This window comes from Hakea prostrata, chromosome 2 (genome assembly GCF_041222555.1).
Source record: "Hakea prostrata isolate BN-2017 chromosome 2, UWA_Hpros_2, whole genome shotgun sequence".
Classification (NCBI taxonomy): Eukaryota; Viridiplantae; Streptophyta; class Magnoliopsida; order Proteales; family Proteaceae; genus Hakea; species Hakea prostrata.
In genome coordinates, this window is record NC_142601.1 from 73,502,106 (window position 1) to 73,518,575 (window position 16,470).

At 38.4% G+C, this 16,470-nt stretch overlaps 2 protein-coding genes across 3 annotated transcripts; one reads left to right on the plus strand and one right to left on the minus strand.

The window, feature by feature from the left end:
• The first annotated feature begins 349 nt into the window (after positions 1 to 349).
• On the plus strand, positions 350 to 6,707 carry LOC149026393 (DNA binding / DNA-directed RNA polymerase). The gene is made up of 5 exons (XM_089146687.1): positions 350 to 487; positions 588 to 1,007; positions 2,704 to 2,856; positions 5,473 to 5,787; positions 5,891 to 6,707. Exons 2-5 carry the CDS (start codon positions 612 to 614, stop codon positions 6,296 to 6,298), a joined length of 1,272 nt encoding a protein of 423 aa, XP_089002813.1. The 5' UTR covers positions 350 to 487; positions 588 to 611; the 3' UTR covers positions 6,299 to 6,707.
• A 529-nt stretch (positions 6,708 to 7,236) lies between these two features.
• On the minus strand, positions 7,237 to 16,302 carry LOC149026394 (BTB/POZ domain and ankyrin repeat-containing protein NPR1-like). 2 transcript variants are annotated; one of them, XM_089146686.1, is made up of 5 exons: positions 15,699 to 16,302; positions 14,310 to 14,893; positions 10,669 to 11,419; positions 8,039 to 8,230; positions 7,237 to 7,808 (listed from the first exon to the last, which is right to left on the minus strand). In XM_089146686.1, exons 2-5 carry the CDS (start codon positions 14,856 to 14,858, stop codon positions 7,543 to 7,545), a joined length of 1,758 nt encoding a protein of 585 aa, XP_089002812.1. In that variant the 5' UTR covers positions 14,859 to 14,893; positions 15,699 to 16,302; the 3' UTR covers positions 7,237 to 7,542. The 2 variants fall into 2 exon arrangements, with proteins under 2 accessions (XP_089002812.1, XP_089002810.1); XM_089146684.1 differs by having other exon boundaries at positions 15,392 to 16,302.
• Positions 16,303 to 16,470: the final 168 nt, after the last annotated feature.

Below are 16,470 nucleotides of genomic sequence, written 5' to 3' on the forward strand. Positions count from 1 at the left end.
GATCCGTGGTCCCTCCGACTTTCCATTTCATAACACATGATGGGCGGTTCACGGTCGGGTCCGGTTTCGGAATGGAGATGGATACGACCCTTGAGGCCTCGTGGGTTTCGCACCCACCTGTACGGCTGTACCCAATCGAATGTATTCTCTATCGGGTTTCAGACCCTGTTGATTCCACTTTTAGATGCCCGAATCCGAAATCTTCCCTGCTAAGTTCTTTTTGGTTTTAAACCGAAACCGCATAAGTGTTATGGCCGTAATCCGTATCCGATACCGGGTCGGGTTCTAGACCCACGTATTTGCTTAATTTAGATTTTAGGGCAAAATAATTAACCCTGCGGCAATTTTGTTCTCTTTTCTTTCTCTCCTGGTTTAAGCTTTTGTAATTCGCTAACTTGTGAGCTTCTGAGCGTCTTCAACCTCAAGCCAATCTTTCCCTGTCTTTCAACTCCAAGCAAAGTCATCTTTTCTCTGCTTTGAGGACTAGGTATGCTCTTTTTACTTTCCCCTTCCCAGATATCTCCTTTGAATAATTTCATGATTCTTCTCCATGTACGTGCTTTAATCGGCTAAAGCAATGCTTGCAGACACTACTTAGTGCAGAAATTCTCATGAGAGATGATAGAGAAATGCAGACAGACAACTATGAGAGAGACCCACAAGATGATACAAGTACGAAGAAAAAGAAGAAAAGAAAGAGATTAGATGCTAAGATGGAGATTATCTCTGAACAGCCGAACATGATCGCTCCTTTGGTGGGTTATTTTCCCTCTGGCTTCGACCCTGAAAAGCACCGAGAGGATGATGAACCTAGTGTTTCGGTTTTCAGAAATAAACTTAGACCTAATCGTCTGCAACTCGTTGTTAGCCCTAATGGTTCGAATGTGGATTTCGTTGGTACCAATTACACTGGTGAAGCGACTACGGCTCAGGTCTGCACTTATGCACTGGGAATCCTCGACAAGGAGACACAAACCCTAAAAGTGGTTCCCATTGCATCTAATAAGGTATGCAGTGTTACTCTGCTTTACTATTTTGCTATCTGAACCGGTGACTACTTGGTTGCAGCAGAGCAATCTTTCCATTTCATTTAGGTCCGCCCTCAATGATTTGAACAAAGAATATGAGTTGTATATTAAGAGTTTTGATAGGTTCTTTTAGACCACAAAAGTGACGTTTGGGCCGACTTTCATTCCCATCTAAGTTGTTGATTATTACTTAATAGGAAATTTCAAAATCTGGTCATTTTCTCTTCATGTGATTTTGTTTTTCTACTTAGTTTCTGGGTCCTTTAGGAATCCATCAAGTTCCAAGCTGGATTGGCAATTACGGGTTAATCCTAAAATACAGCTTCAGGTTTAAAATGATGTTCACCACTGCTACTAGAAAAGATTCATTACTGATGTTTAGCAGTAATTGTGCAACCCAAGGGAGAAAATTTTGAACTTGAATCTGCGCAGGTAATTGACCTAGGTTTAATGGTTTAACTTCAAGATGGTTAAAACAAGTCATTATTAGAGCCATATATGGCTCAATTAAACACAGATATGCATCAACTTGAACAGAATCAACTATAATATACTGACAAACACAGAAACTATATCTCGGTTATGACCCTTTCCAAGACAACATTGGGGTCTGTACTGAACCATACCATGTTTCATCCATATTTTAGTACTTTCAAGCCCCCCCCCCCCCCCCAAAAAAAAAAAAAAAAAAAAAAGAGAATACTAGTTTTGGTAATTGACCAGCTTCAACTTTGAATCAGCCCATGATACTTTGAGCTTGGCTTAGAAAATACCAGATTTCAAAAGCAAGTCTGCTTCATGGACATTCTACAAATTCATTGTGAAGGAAACTTAAGTGGTGGTTAACAACCTGCATTTATGATTCAAGAAGAGGACAAAGTGTTTACACTTGAAGTCCAGTGGTGTCAAAAATCCTACTGGGGTGTTGGGGAGGGGGGGGGGTGTTTCCCACTGATAACAAATCCTTAGTTTTGAATAACCTGGTTCACTATGCTAATTATTCCTTCATTTAATGGGTGACCCTTGTAATCTTGTATATATGATGGGAAGCTTATGCAGAAGTTTTTTAGTTGGTTTATGCTTTCAGCATATTTATGAGGGGCCAAAGTTTGAGATCAACTATTCAAAGGATGATATTGGCTTAAGGAGAAAATGCTATAGTTTTGTCCACAAGGTATAATATAAAAAGAAATTGTAGGGTGCCAGCTGGGAATCCAACCATCAGTTGGACGTGCCACAGTAACGGTTTGAGTCCACTGTATGGGTGGGATGCCTTGCCAGCTGCCCTTATCTAGTCACATTTCTGTAGCACTTTGTTTAAACCAACTACAGGTAGCTGATCACTGAGGTCTTATAAAGAAGGGAAATTTACTCATCTCTAGTGAAGTAAGATCAGTAACTGCATAGAATATCTGAAAAACTGCAGTTCTTCTCTTTTTTTCTTTTTTGATTATGATTGTTTCTTAGGACTAGAATGTGAATATTAACTTTAAAAGTAATGTTCAAGGTTAAAGTCTTCCAAGCTACTTTTATTTTGGTTCTCCATAGTTCTTTTATAAGTAAAGCCACTCATTTGTTTTTGGTTGGTTTTTTATATCAAATTATCAATGATATGGGAATATTTCATGATTATCGTCACCTTACTTGAGCCACTTGGTGATATATGTTGTTTCAGATATTCCGATTGGAACCAAAGGTTGGAGGGTCAACAGACTCTGATGAGGAGCCTGTTGAGGAGTTAAAAGAAGAAATTGTTGAATCAGAAAGGAAGGCAGATAAAATAAAGGCTCTGACAAACCTGTATGGAACAAAGAAGGCAAAATCTCGGGTATGCTTCTATTTTCAGTTACCATATATATATTGGGGGAGTGCAGGGAAGGAGTTGGACGGTACTCAGATGCCACTGCCCTAATATATTTGATTAGTGGAATTATATATTAGAAGATTTAGTGGAACCCCCTTGCATCTGCAGCTTTGGAAGACTGAAAACTTTATTATATTTTATTTATTTCTGTTCTAGTTGTTCTCAAGTTTCTAAAGATTAGTTTCTATTTCAGTATCATACACTAGTAGTTTCTAATTTCAGATTAAGAAGTATTTATATTTTTATTGCCGAGAATATTGGCTAAATAACCTAACAAATCCTAGTTTCTATTTTAGTATTTAGGAGTTTTTAATTTTTACTGAGCAAACATTTTCTCTATAAATATGCAAGGCTGCTCTCAGCCCCCAGATTTTAATGAATTGATTTACAGAGCTTGCTTTGAGTTTATTTTCTTGTACTGGCACAAGTGATAAGGAGGGCCGGAGCTTTGCTGTGAGAGCTAAACATTAGTGTCTAGGGGACCTTGCTGTTGATTGCTAAATCTTAGAGCTGAAGGAGCCTTGCTTAGAGACTAAAATACTTGTACTTCGCCTCTCCCTTGTGTTGCTGCTGCTGCTTGATGAAAAGTAACAAGTATTTTGATCATCTGTTCTGTCAAACAAAAATGCTTGCTGTTCTGAAAATAGTTTCTATTTTAGTGACCACTCACATTTTTCCACGCATTTGATTTAAGCAAAAGTTGCAGTCGTGATTCACATAACTACAATCTCCGATGGAACCTGATATAATTATAGTTTTGCAGTTCTGATTGTCATAAGTACAAAAGCTTCAATGGAACCTGATATGGTCTTATTTTTGTTGACCGGCTTATTTCAGACCCTAACTGACTAATTCCTGCCCCTTTGTCTAATATTTTGGCATTGTGGGTTTATTTGGGTTAAGTGATTCTTGATCTTTAGCTCAACATTAGAACAAAATTAATAAAAGAAAAGGGGAAGGGGGGGGGGTTGAGAAGGAGAGGCACAACCTAAACATTGGCAGAGTCTTCTTCCGAAAAAAATAAATAAATAAATAAAAGGGGGATCTGGCCTTCTAATAAGCTATCTGAGTTCATAGTTTGTGCAAGACCTAGACAAAGCATAATATGAAACGCCGTTTTTCCCATTGTCATTTTAGGCCTGCCCCTAGCTCTTTTAGCTTATTTATTCATAATCATTTTAGTCCTAACTGGGGTGTCCCTAGGCCTCCAATGAGTATGACCATACCACCATTACTTGGGTGTCAGTCTTGGAAATTTAGGTGTAACCTGAAGTTGTCCGACAATGTCTTGCTGCAGTATGGAAGAAGACTCCTGACCTATTGAATTCTTTCTCGTGGTTATGCGGATTGATACCCATGATTTTGGTGCCTTAGCCTGAGTTTTACACAAAAATGACAACTTTTAACTAGTTCAGGTAATGTAGTACTGTATTTGAATGATCAAAACAGTAGCCAAATAGGACATTTCACAGGGAATCAACTTCAGATTTGATAGACTTAACATAGATAAAATTCAGATATAATGGAAGGCTGAAAACCGAAGTGGTAGAACAAGGATATTGGTTTAAGAACAAGGACTAACTAGGTCTTCAAAACAGCAGTATGCTATAAAGAAGAATGGATGGAACAATATAACAGAATTAAGAAAACAATAAGGACAACAAAGTAACATGTAACACCCGGGCTTCTCACCGCAAGGTGGATCAATTGGATCAAACACCAACCTTCCTTGATCAAACACAAAGAGTCTTAACACCCGGGCTTCTCACCGCAAGGTGGATCGATTGGATTGAACACCAATCTACCTTGATCAAACACAAGGGTTCTCCAAGAGGAGGAATGCTAGCAAGCAATTTGATTTCATTTCACAAGTTGTTCTTCACCTCTTACATAAGTCTCTTTATATAGCATTCTAAAGAGACATAAACACTAATGGTAACATCCAACTACTACCCAACACCACTAATCAAAACAACATTGGAAACATCCAACTACTACCCAACACCACTAGTCAAAACAATAATGGAAATATCCACCAATTATACCCCACCACTAACCAACACCACCTACTAGCTCCTTTTGTTGACTTTTCAAAGCTAGACTTGGGCTTAGTTCAAAATAGTGGGCTGATATTCTTCTTCCACTAAAGTGATCCAAGCCCATGAAACCATGGGCTCATTTTAACCCGCTCCAATAGTCCTAGCCCATGCAAGCCATGGGCTGTTTTGGGTCATGTCCTTAGGCTTTAATGGGCTTGAGCTTTGGGTTTTTCTCTCTTTTGTATCTGCTGCCAATTGCTGCCAATTCTGCATCATCAGGTTGATAATACTGTACAACGTAGTGTACGCTGTCGGAAGATTTTTTCGTTGCCATTAGGTCTGTCTAGGCATTGGGTGGCATTAAAATAAACTTTAAAGAATATGCCATCCCAACCTGCGTGCTAGTAGACAACTCAGCAAGTTTGGTGTTCTAATGTGGTTATACAGCTTACCAGTATTTGTCTTTTAGTTAGCCTCATACTTGCAATATTGCTTTGTGATTATTTTATCTAAAAATTGCCGGCTTATTTTGAATTTGTAGGCTCTCAAATTGGAGGCCTTGAACCAAAAGGAAGATCCTAGCACTCAGGGAGAAATGGCTCGAAAAATTGAGGGTCTTGTGATAAACAAGGAGGATCTTGAAAATTCCAGTTTATATACTGCTCGGAATATCCCCCCTCATGATTCTACTGCAACAACACCAGAAAAAGCTTATCCACTGGAGAAGATTATTTTCAAAGGGGAATGGGATTTCCTTCTAGATATCCTGGAGCTCCTGCAATCAGGAGCAGAAATTAGACCCAATTCATATCCAAATTTTGTCTGCAATCGAATTCATAGACTCCAGGAGATCCAGGTAAAATTTTTCCTGAGGGAAAATCACATTACTTTATGTAACAGTGGAAAGCACCATGACAACTACCCTGTGTGACAAAAAGCTTTACTATTTTCTGTTACAGGATGAGGAAAAGAGGAGTAAACTTGCTTGCATTTTCTCATACATGACTCATCTCTTAAAATTCAAAGATCAACGATCAGTAGACAATGCTGCTTCGGCAAAGCAACATAAAATCCCAACCATCCTGCGTCAGAAGTTCTTGAAAATGTTTGCTGATAATTCATTCAGGCTGTCAGATGAGAAGATCAATCTTCTTATAAGCTATGTCCTGGTGTTGACACTCTTTGCTGATGACTTCCAGACCGACCTTTCAGACATTGCCAAGGACTTGAGGATGACTCCTATTTCTTTGAGACAGCATTATGAGCACTTAGGTTGCAAGCTTTCACGTGTCAACCAATTAGTGTTGGCTTCCCTTCCTGTGCCTCTCCAATTCCCCAAGCAGAGGACACAAAGGCGGAGAAAATAGCTTACCAATCTCTGTTGGTTTGTGCTTTGGGAGTGGTTGCAGCTTTTTTATTCAAAATGCTTTGGTAATGGGTGAGAGAAGTTACTGACAAATTTACCAATCCCCTTTTTTCTCTCCCTTCCCCTTCCCCCTCTTTTTGTTGTAGGTAATAGAATGTTGGTACCAAAGCAGTCATTGCATATATCCAGGTCAATTGAAGGCAAGTATGGTGGCAGTCTTGGTTTAATTCTTGAACCAATACTGTTTTTTATTAGTCGAGGCTGATGAAGAACTGGAAATATATTGTCGTACTTGTAAACCTGTTATTGCATCTAGTTATCAATTTATACGTCCACCAGCGCTGGACAACCATTTGCTTGGTTATGATATGACTCTCTGTAGTGTTTCTACTTTTGGAAAGTGACATTATGCATTTTTTTTTGGAGAACCATCCTTTCAGTGTGAGATGAACAGTTCAACTCGTATGGATTGTTTCATTGTATTTTGTCACCTATCTAAATGTGGGTCTGATATTCTGATGGAGATTATTATTATTCAAGGATCTCGCTGGAACTTGAGTTTTGGTCTTCTCCTTTGAGTGGGGAGTTATAGGATTTGATTTTAAGGGCTGGGGCAAATCATATGAGTGCCTTTTTAACTCTTCTCTTAAGGAGTTTAAATTTCCTCAGTATGACTGTCATTTTAACTTTAAATAAGGGGATTCTAATTGATCTTTCTGCTGTAATGTTTGAAAAACTATTTGAGAGTTCGGTGTGAACTTTGAAGGCCAAGTGTAAGGCCAGCCGTTTATTCGACACTGTATTGGTAATGGGAATTTTACTCGTGGTTTGCTTCTCCTGTAACTTGATTAAGCGAGAGCTGCGAGACATTGGATCTGCATGTTCTTAAAAACAAGGGGAGTAATGTGATTGCTGAATATTTATGCAAGGGAGATCTTATTCTGCAACAATGGCCATCAAACTTTAATCCAAATGGTAAGTATGAAATAGTAGTCCGAATTCAGATTCTTTCCCGTGTTAGTACCTCTCCAGGGCACATCCAACAGCTTATTATATCGAACATGGTTTTCTCTTTTTAATTTTTTTTATAATAATTATATATATATATTTTTAATTATTATACCCATGTTTGTGCATTTCATTAAAGCAAAATACCATTATCTTTTATATGACAAAAGATGCATCAACAAAACTTCTACACTCAGCAGTATTTTCTTTTTTCTACAGACTAAAACTACCATATATTCACTTCTTTGTGACCTTGTAATTTTCACACCCCTTCAAAGAAGTTGACGAAGATGATGATGATGACAACCCTGAGCGGCTAATTTTAGCTTTGTCCTTGTTAAATGCCTTCTGAACATCATCCTTAAGCTCAGTAAAACGTGCCCTTTTGATTCTCTGTTCATCAGGAGTTCCTTTCTCAAGGTAGAACAAGTCAGGCAGATCCTCCTCCAGGAATTTGTCCAGCACTTGTGAGCAGTGGGGGAAATAGCGTCGACCCATTTCCACTACAAACAATCACCCAAAAGAAAAAACAAAAAAGAGCCTCATTAGACATCACTCCAGCTGGTGACAATAGGTGACGCTCATATAAAGCGTTCTTTAATATAGCGTAGTATATAGAATGCTTTACCTTTTCATATATTCTAACACAGGATTTTAGTTGACATTACAAATCCAAACCCCAGTATACTAGTTACAAAAACAAGACTGAAGAGTTGCAAGTGAAAAGAGTTACCTGTCTTATTAAGAGCTTCCAACCTTGAACGGAGCCTTTTCTGCTGCATTGTTGGTGTCTCATTCAAATCAACCTCTCTCAAGTTCGAGCGTTCTGAAGCAGAAAGACCAATAAACTCTGATGTTGTATCAGCATGTGCTATGTCCATGGCCACCTTGGCTTCAGAGGGAAAGAACAGTCTTGCAAATGCCACTGCCAATGATACTTGTAGCATTCAATTGCATACCCTTGTGATGAAATGAACTATTACGGGTAATTAATTATTATAGGGATAAATCTGACGCCTGAGTTACATGGATTGCAAATGAAGTTATAGACGGATACAGTTCAAGACATGTCAGCACCAGGCTAGTGGACGGGCCACCATTCTGCAGCCATTGTATATGTCAATGGAAAAGGTGATCTGTAATAATATGCTTACATAAACATCTGCAACACTCTTTCATGTTGACCAGTTTTTCATTTTCCTCTGAACATTTTACCTTTTGATAAATCTGACCTCTATGAATTCAACTAATATAATTAGTCAGCCCCATCAAAGAAGGGCTCCATTGCACAAACATGGAAATTCCAAAACATTAATTCTATCAAGATGTAAGGAATATGCGCTTCATCTGCTCCTAATAAACCAAGTACTCCAAGGTGTCACACCTCAGAAAAGCCTATCTAACCTTCCAGTGGAAGTACTGCTTCATCAAGTAAAGCAATTATCAGAGGCCAAAAGCCATTCTACCCCAAGAGACACTGAACAGAAGTATACACAGAGTACCAAGGTTGGTGACATGGGAAGGTGCTGAATGTAAGTATTATAAGAGTAATCATCTCTTCTACATCTATTCACGGTGGACACTAGTAAGGAAAGGAAATAATTGCTTTAGAAAATGATAAGAATCCCAGCTCTACTATAGATAAGGGGTTTTCCCAGCTATAAACCATAGATAAGGGGCTTTCTTCTCTCCCAGAAACAATACATTTTCAACCTCCTCCACAAGACAGATGACAGGTTGTTAGTTGGCACCTACTCCTATCTCCACTTTTGGCTCAATAACTTTCTAAATGCCACTGATTCCATGTTATACCTCCGTAGTGTTGTTGCCTTGAAGTATGCCACTCTTTCCTGTCTTAACATCACGTATCCTGTCAACAAAGTTTCCCAGTAAAATGCCTCAGCCCACCATTGATCATTGGAAGGCAATGAAGTGTATTCATCAATGCTAACTCAACTGTCACTCACAGTCTGCTCCTTCACTGGCACTCTTCTATCTGATTATCTGCTCTGACAGTGATCAGGTGAGTGCCCAAATAACAAAAAAACCAACAGGCAGGTTTACTCTGTTTCTTATCTTGGCCAGTGTCTCTTCTAAAGGCACTCCAGATTTTCCTTTCAGCAGCTCTGATCTTGTGGTATCACAATGTCAGTGCCACATACCTCATAACCAATCTAATCTCCCATGCAAGGACAATACAAGTAGAAATTGATTTTCACTTTGTAAGGCCCAAAGTTGCAAAGGAGATCTTGATGCCCTGATATCATTACAAAGGCTCACTCTTTGCTCGGCTTATTCTTATTAGGGTCAATCTAAAGGTGCTTGAGGGGTGTACTAGAATAACCATATCCTCTTCACCTGGTCATTATAGGTAAACAAAAGGAAGAAGCTGATGCTTCAGATAATGACAAGGACCAATTTTCCTAACCATAGAAATCCTCCTTCCCCGTAAAGAGATTAAATCCCAGGATCCACTCAGATTCTCCTTTAAGAGGACTCTTGTACATTGAGTTGAATACAGAGTGAAAGACTTCTCCTGTGGATGTAGGCTAATAAGGAGAGATAAAGCAGATGTAGGTTAATAAAGACACAAGAACACTATTTTCCTTGGCATATTTTGTGAAGGAATATAGAAAACAAGTGATCTGGTCAGGGCTTTTTCTCTCATCATATGTGACACAGTTCCCAAGTTTCTTATCACTAAGGTGCAAGGTATATTATTGAATATCCAGATAATGATTTATATTTTGGTAAATTTATATGATGTGGTGTTACATTCAAGTAAATAACACTTATATGTCATATAATGTAATATACTTTGTAAACTTATACAAGCAGCTTAAGTATGGGGTCCAAATGAGTCACAAGCCCCACTCATGTTAGGCCTCTATATGGTTCTCTAAAGGCCCTCAGGCCAGATATTATATGTGAGCAAGGAATTGCCACTCCTTTATTGGAGTCGCAAACAATGGAAAAAGGAACAGAGAGAAAAATCTATTTCCACAGACAAAAGAACAGCAGTGGGTGCTGGGTAGTTTTGAGTGTCCTAAGTTATCCCTCATGGCAAGCTTCAGTCTTGCAGTCGGCCTTTCCAATTATTATTTAGAAACTTCTTAGGGAAAAGAAAGCAATTTTGCAACATGATACTTAAAAAGTTCATCAACAGAAATACTCAATACATCTTAATCAAGATTTTCAGTAGTTGAACTTTTTACTGACGGAAAACAAAACTGAACCTCATCAAAGGAACTGAGATTTCATTAAGAGGTCAGAGAGAAAGATGAATATAAAGTTCATTACCTGCTAGAGAACATTAATATAATGTCTGAAGCTCAACAAACTACTAACAAATAGAAAGCTCACCTCTGTTTTCTAGGTATAGCAACCATGCATGCAGATCATCAGCCATAGCTGGTGATGATATATACATGTCCCCTGCTAATGGATTCCTCCGCATCTCTCTTTCCAGGATGTCAATGCATAACCGATCTTTGTTCGTTTCCTGGCCCTGTTTGGTCTTTGAACCATAATCTTTTGGCCTTGTCAGCCTCCGGCAAATAGTAACAGAACTTTGACCATGTGATGTTGTATCCAATGCAGAAGCCCCTTTTGTCAGCAGCGACACTATAATTGATGGCTCCTTACGCATGGCGGCAACATGCAGAACTGTGTAACCTCGGTCATTCCTGAGGTTGACGTCAGCTAATCCAAGATCCAGGACCTCAGCCACAACTTTGGGGTCACAATAGGCAGCAGCATAGTGAAGAGCATTGGCCACATCTAAGGTTATATCAGATTCTGAGAGGAGTAGTTTCACCAATTCAACATCGTCAGAGTCTAATGCCTTGTGAATTCTCCTGATTCTTTTGTCACGCATAGCATCCATTTCCATTTCATTTTCCTTGGCTGAAAGAGACTGCAGGCGAAGAGATTTTAAGTCCTCCATGATCTCAAATGGGACCTCTTTCTCTAGAGAGACACTGTCAAGGTCAGACCGAGCTACTCTACTGACACAATGGGTGAGAAGCTGGTTTAATTGGCAATGGAAGGAGACCAGAAGGATTGGGATGACATCTTCCACAAATGCTTTCTCAACGAAGTTTAGAAGACGACGCTGCATGGGAAATGGAATCTGAGCTCAGAATCGATCTAAGAACAGGATGAGAAAAGGTAAAGACCCATCACGTAGAGTCAAAGGCTATGTTTGCTTGGATGCTCCTAATACAATCCTTTTATAATTAAGTACAGAAGAAGGGAAATATGTGAAAACACAACTATTAAATATAAATGCTTTGAACAGAGCAAATCAGGTAGATCCGACATAGAACTAGAATAACAAGTCAATTTTGAATGGAGGAAAAATTTTATGCAGCTGCATAGACCACATATTGCCTTTATTAAAAAAATCATCTGGATCACTTCTTGGATTGAATAGTTTATAGACATAAAAATCATTGATATCAATGATGCAAAAATAGAAATATATCCAAATAGAACAGATGAACATGGAAGTATCCAAAAGTCAGAAGTGACTAATATCAGACAAAGCATTAAAACATAAAAAGAATCAAGGGAAAAAGTAGAGCTACAATCTCTGTATTTTCATTGCTTCACAGTTTCAAAATCATGCTTTCTCACTAAATATTCCTTGCTAGAAATGTTGGTATGAGGAAAATAGTATACACACAAATGTTCCAAATCATGCTTTCTCACTGAATATTCCTTGCTAGAAATGTTTGAATGAGGAAAATAGTATACACACAAATGTTGGTATTAATAAGGAAATTTACTTTGCTCTAGGAATGAAAATCATGTGATTTGATAGGAAATTACATTACTAGAAAACAGAAATTAGCATACTGAGTTAGGAAAAATGTTGGGAGAAGTGTCATCTCCTCTGTGATACTAATGTAACTGTGTTCTAAACAGTCAGAAGCAATGTCTCGAAGGGAGTTGGTTTGAGGTATTCAGGGTTGTAATGATTATTTACATGTAAATGATAACTGATTTTCAATTGGATCAGCCATAACAGACACTTAAACATGCAGAACTCATACATTGCCTCTTTAATCATATTTTAGGCTTTGTTTTTCGCTTCCAACAAAATTATTAAAGAAATTGCGGAAGTTTTTCTAGCCTCGCACCAAGTTTCGCCACATGGAAGGTTGATGTGGCAATGAACATATGTCACTATGAAATAGTCTACTTTGGCTGGTTGCTATATTTCAGACTCAAATTCATCCTACCACCTTTCCAACACTAGTCTTCTAAGGCATCCATTTTCTTTTGGAAAACTTCATTTTGGGCTGAAACTTGAGACTTGAACAGGGGCCTTTAGGATTCCACCACATTTCAGCTCAATCAGTCTGCTTTGGGGCAAATATTGGTGATAGAGTAGAGAAACTCTCTAGGCCTGCTAGAGTAGAAAATTTTCTACTTAACAGAGACAGAAAACAGAAGAAACAAAATACAGGTTGCGTGGTCATTTTATGCTGAGAAAAAGAATGATGTATAACCTAAGGTTCCAGCAAAAACAGACAATATCCTAAAACATACAATAAAAATGAGGAAGCGAAACCCACACAATAGATTGTACACGCAAGATATGTAAAATAGAGGCTAACAGATAAAAGTCAGACTTTCAACATTTTTTCTTCCCCCGTAATTTAACCATTCATCAAATTTTCCAACCATCCAACTTAAAACCAATAAATACTAGATCTTCTCCATCAGTCTTCTCCAATGGAGATTGTAGGTAATTTCTACTTCCGTATGCATTCTTGGAGGTTTTTAGCATGATCAGACAATTTAAAAGCTGAAAACTTGTTAGTTTATACTGTTTTATGCAGCCTACTATCCAAGTAGATTCATTATCGAATTCCCTCTTTCCTTAAGGTTGATGTAATCTGTAAAGCAGGCTTCTAAATCATTGCCATGTGTTCACATTATGATTAGTTAGATGGAAACCACGGCTCACCAAAGAGGGATTGGGGAGATGGAGGGCATTGGCAAGAAGAGTTTCTTTTTGGTAGCACTGGCAGAAGAGTTTCCAATGGTGAACCGTGAACGTTCCAGACAAGGCACAGCACCTCATAGTACTTGAAAATAAGCCATTTGTGCTTCATTTGAATCCTGGGGCTACCATTGTTGTGTCTCAACTTTTGGACGATTTTGAGAATCTTCAATTAGTATGTAATTTTTTACATGCATTTAAGCATTGCCATCTTAATAAAATAAACTAAAATAAAAACTTTAGTCATTTAAGGCACAAGGAAATCACTGGAATTCAACAGAATAAAGGTTCTATAGATTTATCTCCATTCATCCTTAAAAACTTGTGCAGTGAGAACACAGAACTGCTTACCAATCTGAAATCAAATTTACTTCCTTGAAATCAAGATTAACTCCCTTGAGCAGAATCTCCAATTAGTGAAGTATCCCGATAGATCATCAACATCCAAATGGAACCAAATTCAAATTTTAAGAGGAATATAGCTGGTTGAGCTATGATGGATAAAGATTGCTTGGTTAGGATCTAGCTATGGTGCATTGCTTTAAATAGCATTTTTTGCTATAAGCTGAAATATCTCACGGGTGGTAAAGAACGTGGACAAGAAAAATTGCTTAGCAAGTTAATGGACTCCACTACTCAAGCTTTACAGATATTTTCAAACAGTGTTGAAAAGCAAATATTTCTAAGGAAATCTGAAGTGAAAATATCAAATCAGAATCAAATAATGTTCTGGTAACCTGATAAAACCCTTTCTATTTCCTATAATTATTTCTAATACATTGCTATATATGTTTCTTTCTTATTCATCTCTAATATTTATCAATGTTTCATATTCCTAGATCTTCCCTTCCATTTTCTATGTGCTTAAGAGTCTTAACCTATATCTTCCTCTATGATTCCCTTTTTTTTTAAGGGCAGATCCATAATACATCCATAAGATTAGGCGTGTCCAGATATGATTGAATTCATCAGAGTAGAGAAAATAACTGACCTGGAAAAGAGAGACGAGCTCTGTTATCTGAAAAACTGCAGAAACATATGTCAACTCAACAACAAAATTGATAGCTGGTCTGCATGCATCATGAGCACAGACACCATCGACACATGTTGAAACCTCTAGTGGAGATGCCTTCAATTTTCCAGTATACAAGTAGCTCAAAAAAACCGAGAAGGCTTCATAACCAACCTTATGAAAAGTCACCAAGTCGGTCATGTAATACTTTGGTTTACCCTCTTTCCCATAAGAGACATTCCCCTGTACAAAGAGGTTGTGGAAAAATTTACTCCTGGCTGCCAAAATACATCGATGAATACCCACTGGAATGTCTTCAACAATAACTTCTGCATCACTATAGTCAAATGTAGAGTCAACCAAAAGTTGGTTCAGATTAAAGCCAAGCTTTCTCAAACTAAGGACTTCAAGGCTGGCTCCACATTCAGGCACACTGGAGGCAGACATGTTAGAGCTACTAGAATCATTTGATAGATGGGAAGATGATGTAAAGCTCAAAAAGGACGATGGCTCAGTTGAATTCATCATGTTCTACCGTAGAATCTAAATCCTTCCAATTGGACCTAATCAGCATTTGAAACAACCGAAAATCATGATATCACCATAACCAGAGTTCAGACAGGAAAGCAAATAGTAAGGTATAACGAAGTGTGTAACAGTGAAACTTCTCAATCATCCAACTCATGATATCCCAGCTGCTTCACATCCAGTGGAAACAAATTCATGTAAAAGATCATAATATATTGTATGCAGTGAAAAAGGTAGAGAAATCAAAGAACGAACTTACAACAGTAGCTAGGGCTAACAAGGAAACAGCATATTGGCAAGAACAAACAGGAACTGAAACTAAAATATACCGCTAAATTGTAGGAAGCACGAGTCATCAGGGAGTTGCAGAAATAGATGGAAACTGGTAGGGGGAAAAAGTAACCCAAGAATTTGCTACTAATTGTGTAAGCAGAACCCTCTCACTGAAGAAAGCATCCCAAAGTAACATTCAGTGAATCAAAATGGAAAATGGCAATGGACAGAAACAAATTATGACTGTCCAATGAGCTCACCAGAGGAAGAAAGCCTCAAACTTGCAAGGAACACGAATGTTTTTTCAGGAGGTGGAAGAAGTTCCACCCAGAAATCTCAGAGAAAGGCCTATAAAACTTAAAACTGCATATTCCTCCGATTTATCCCCACATTTCCTTGAACTTTCCCCAGTCTTCAATGAAGAAATTCAAAACCCAAACACCCCTCTGATCTCACTTGAATTCCACCAACTCGTCATCTCAAGCAAAATTCTACCAACATTCAACCCAAAAATCATAAAAAAAGGGAGTCACAATAACAACTACCATAGAATAGATATTGGGCTACCTCCAAATTCTCCAGAAAACTGACTGGTATATCCCAATTAATCACTCCACCGCAAGTACAGTAAAACCCTTGTATCTCTTGTTTTCCAGCAGAAGACAGAGACTAGGGAACGGAAAGGAAGGAGGGGGTGGGGGGTAATCCTTCTAGATCCACTCAGCTAATTCAAAGGTCAACGCTTTCCATTATTAGAAATCAAATGAAGGATTTCTAGTTCACTGGAAGGCCCTGTGAATTTCAACTGAATCACCAGCTTTATTCGAGGAAATTCCCACAGATCTAAAAAATCCATGAAGACTAGAAAAAGAAAACCCTCCAACACCAGAAAACAGAGGAATTCAATGATAAAGAAAATTTCAGGGAAGTTGAATATGACGGTGAGAAGAGAGAAGTGAAAATGAAGGGGATTTGGTTAGTTGGGTTTCCTTGTTCTTAGCCAGGCTTTTTAGCTGACGAAGTCGTGTGCTGACGCTTCCTGTGGTGTCAGCTTCATCGTTAGGGTTTGCTTACGTCTACTGTGTCGTCACTCGTCAGTTACTACTTTATCGAAACTCCGAAAGGACCAAGTGACCAACGCACTGTTCCGTTCTGTTCTCTGCACGGAGTTGCAGACGGTGGAGGGGAGTAACGGTAATTTTTAATTCTAAACTTTCTTCTTTTTTCTCCGTTTATTTGGTGGGGCCAGCAATTAAAAAAAGTCGTGGCTGTCTGGAGATGGAACGTGGGAATCGTGCGAGACTCGAAAACCTAACCTCATTATGGCGGGCGGCGAACA

Bases quoted from the DNA above. Each gene is read 5' to 3' on its own strand.
- LOC149026393 (XM_089146687.1), top strand. From the start codon at position 612: ATGAGAGATGATAGAGAAATGCAGACAGACAACTATGAGAGAGACCCA. The intron at 2,857-5,472 runs GTATGCTTCTAT...TTGAATTTGTAG, and splicing joins CAAAGAAGGCAAAATCTCGG to GCTCTCAAATTGGAGGCCTT. The intron at 5,788-5,890 runs GTAAAATTTTTC...TTTCTGTTACAG, and splicing joins ATAGACTCCAGGAGATCCAG to GATGAGGAAAAGAGGAGTAA.
- LOC149026394 (XM_089146686.1), bottom strand. From the start codon at position 14,858: ATGATGAATTCAACTGAGCCATCGTCCTTTTTGAGCTTTACATCATCT. The intron at 11,420-14,309 runs GTCAGTTATTTT...TTTCCCATGCAG, and splicing joins AGCTCGTCTCTCTTTTCCAG to CGTCGTCTTCTAAACTTCGT. The intron at 8,231-10,668 runs GTGAGCTTTCTA...TATCATTGGCAG, and splicing joins GCTATACCTAGAAAACAGAG to TGGCATTTGCAAGACTGTTC.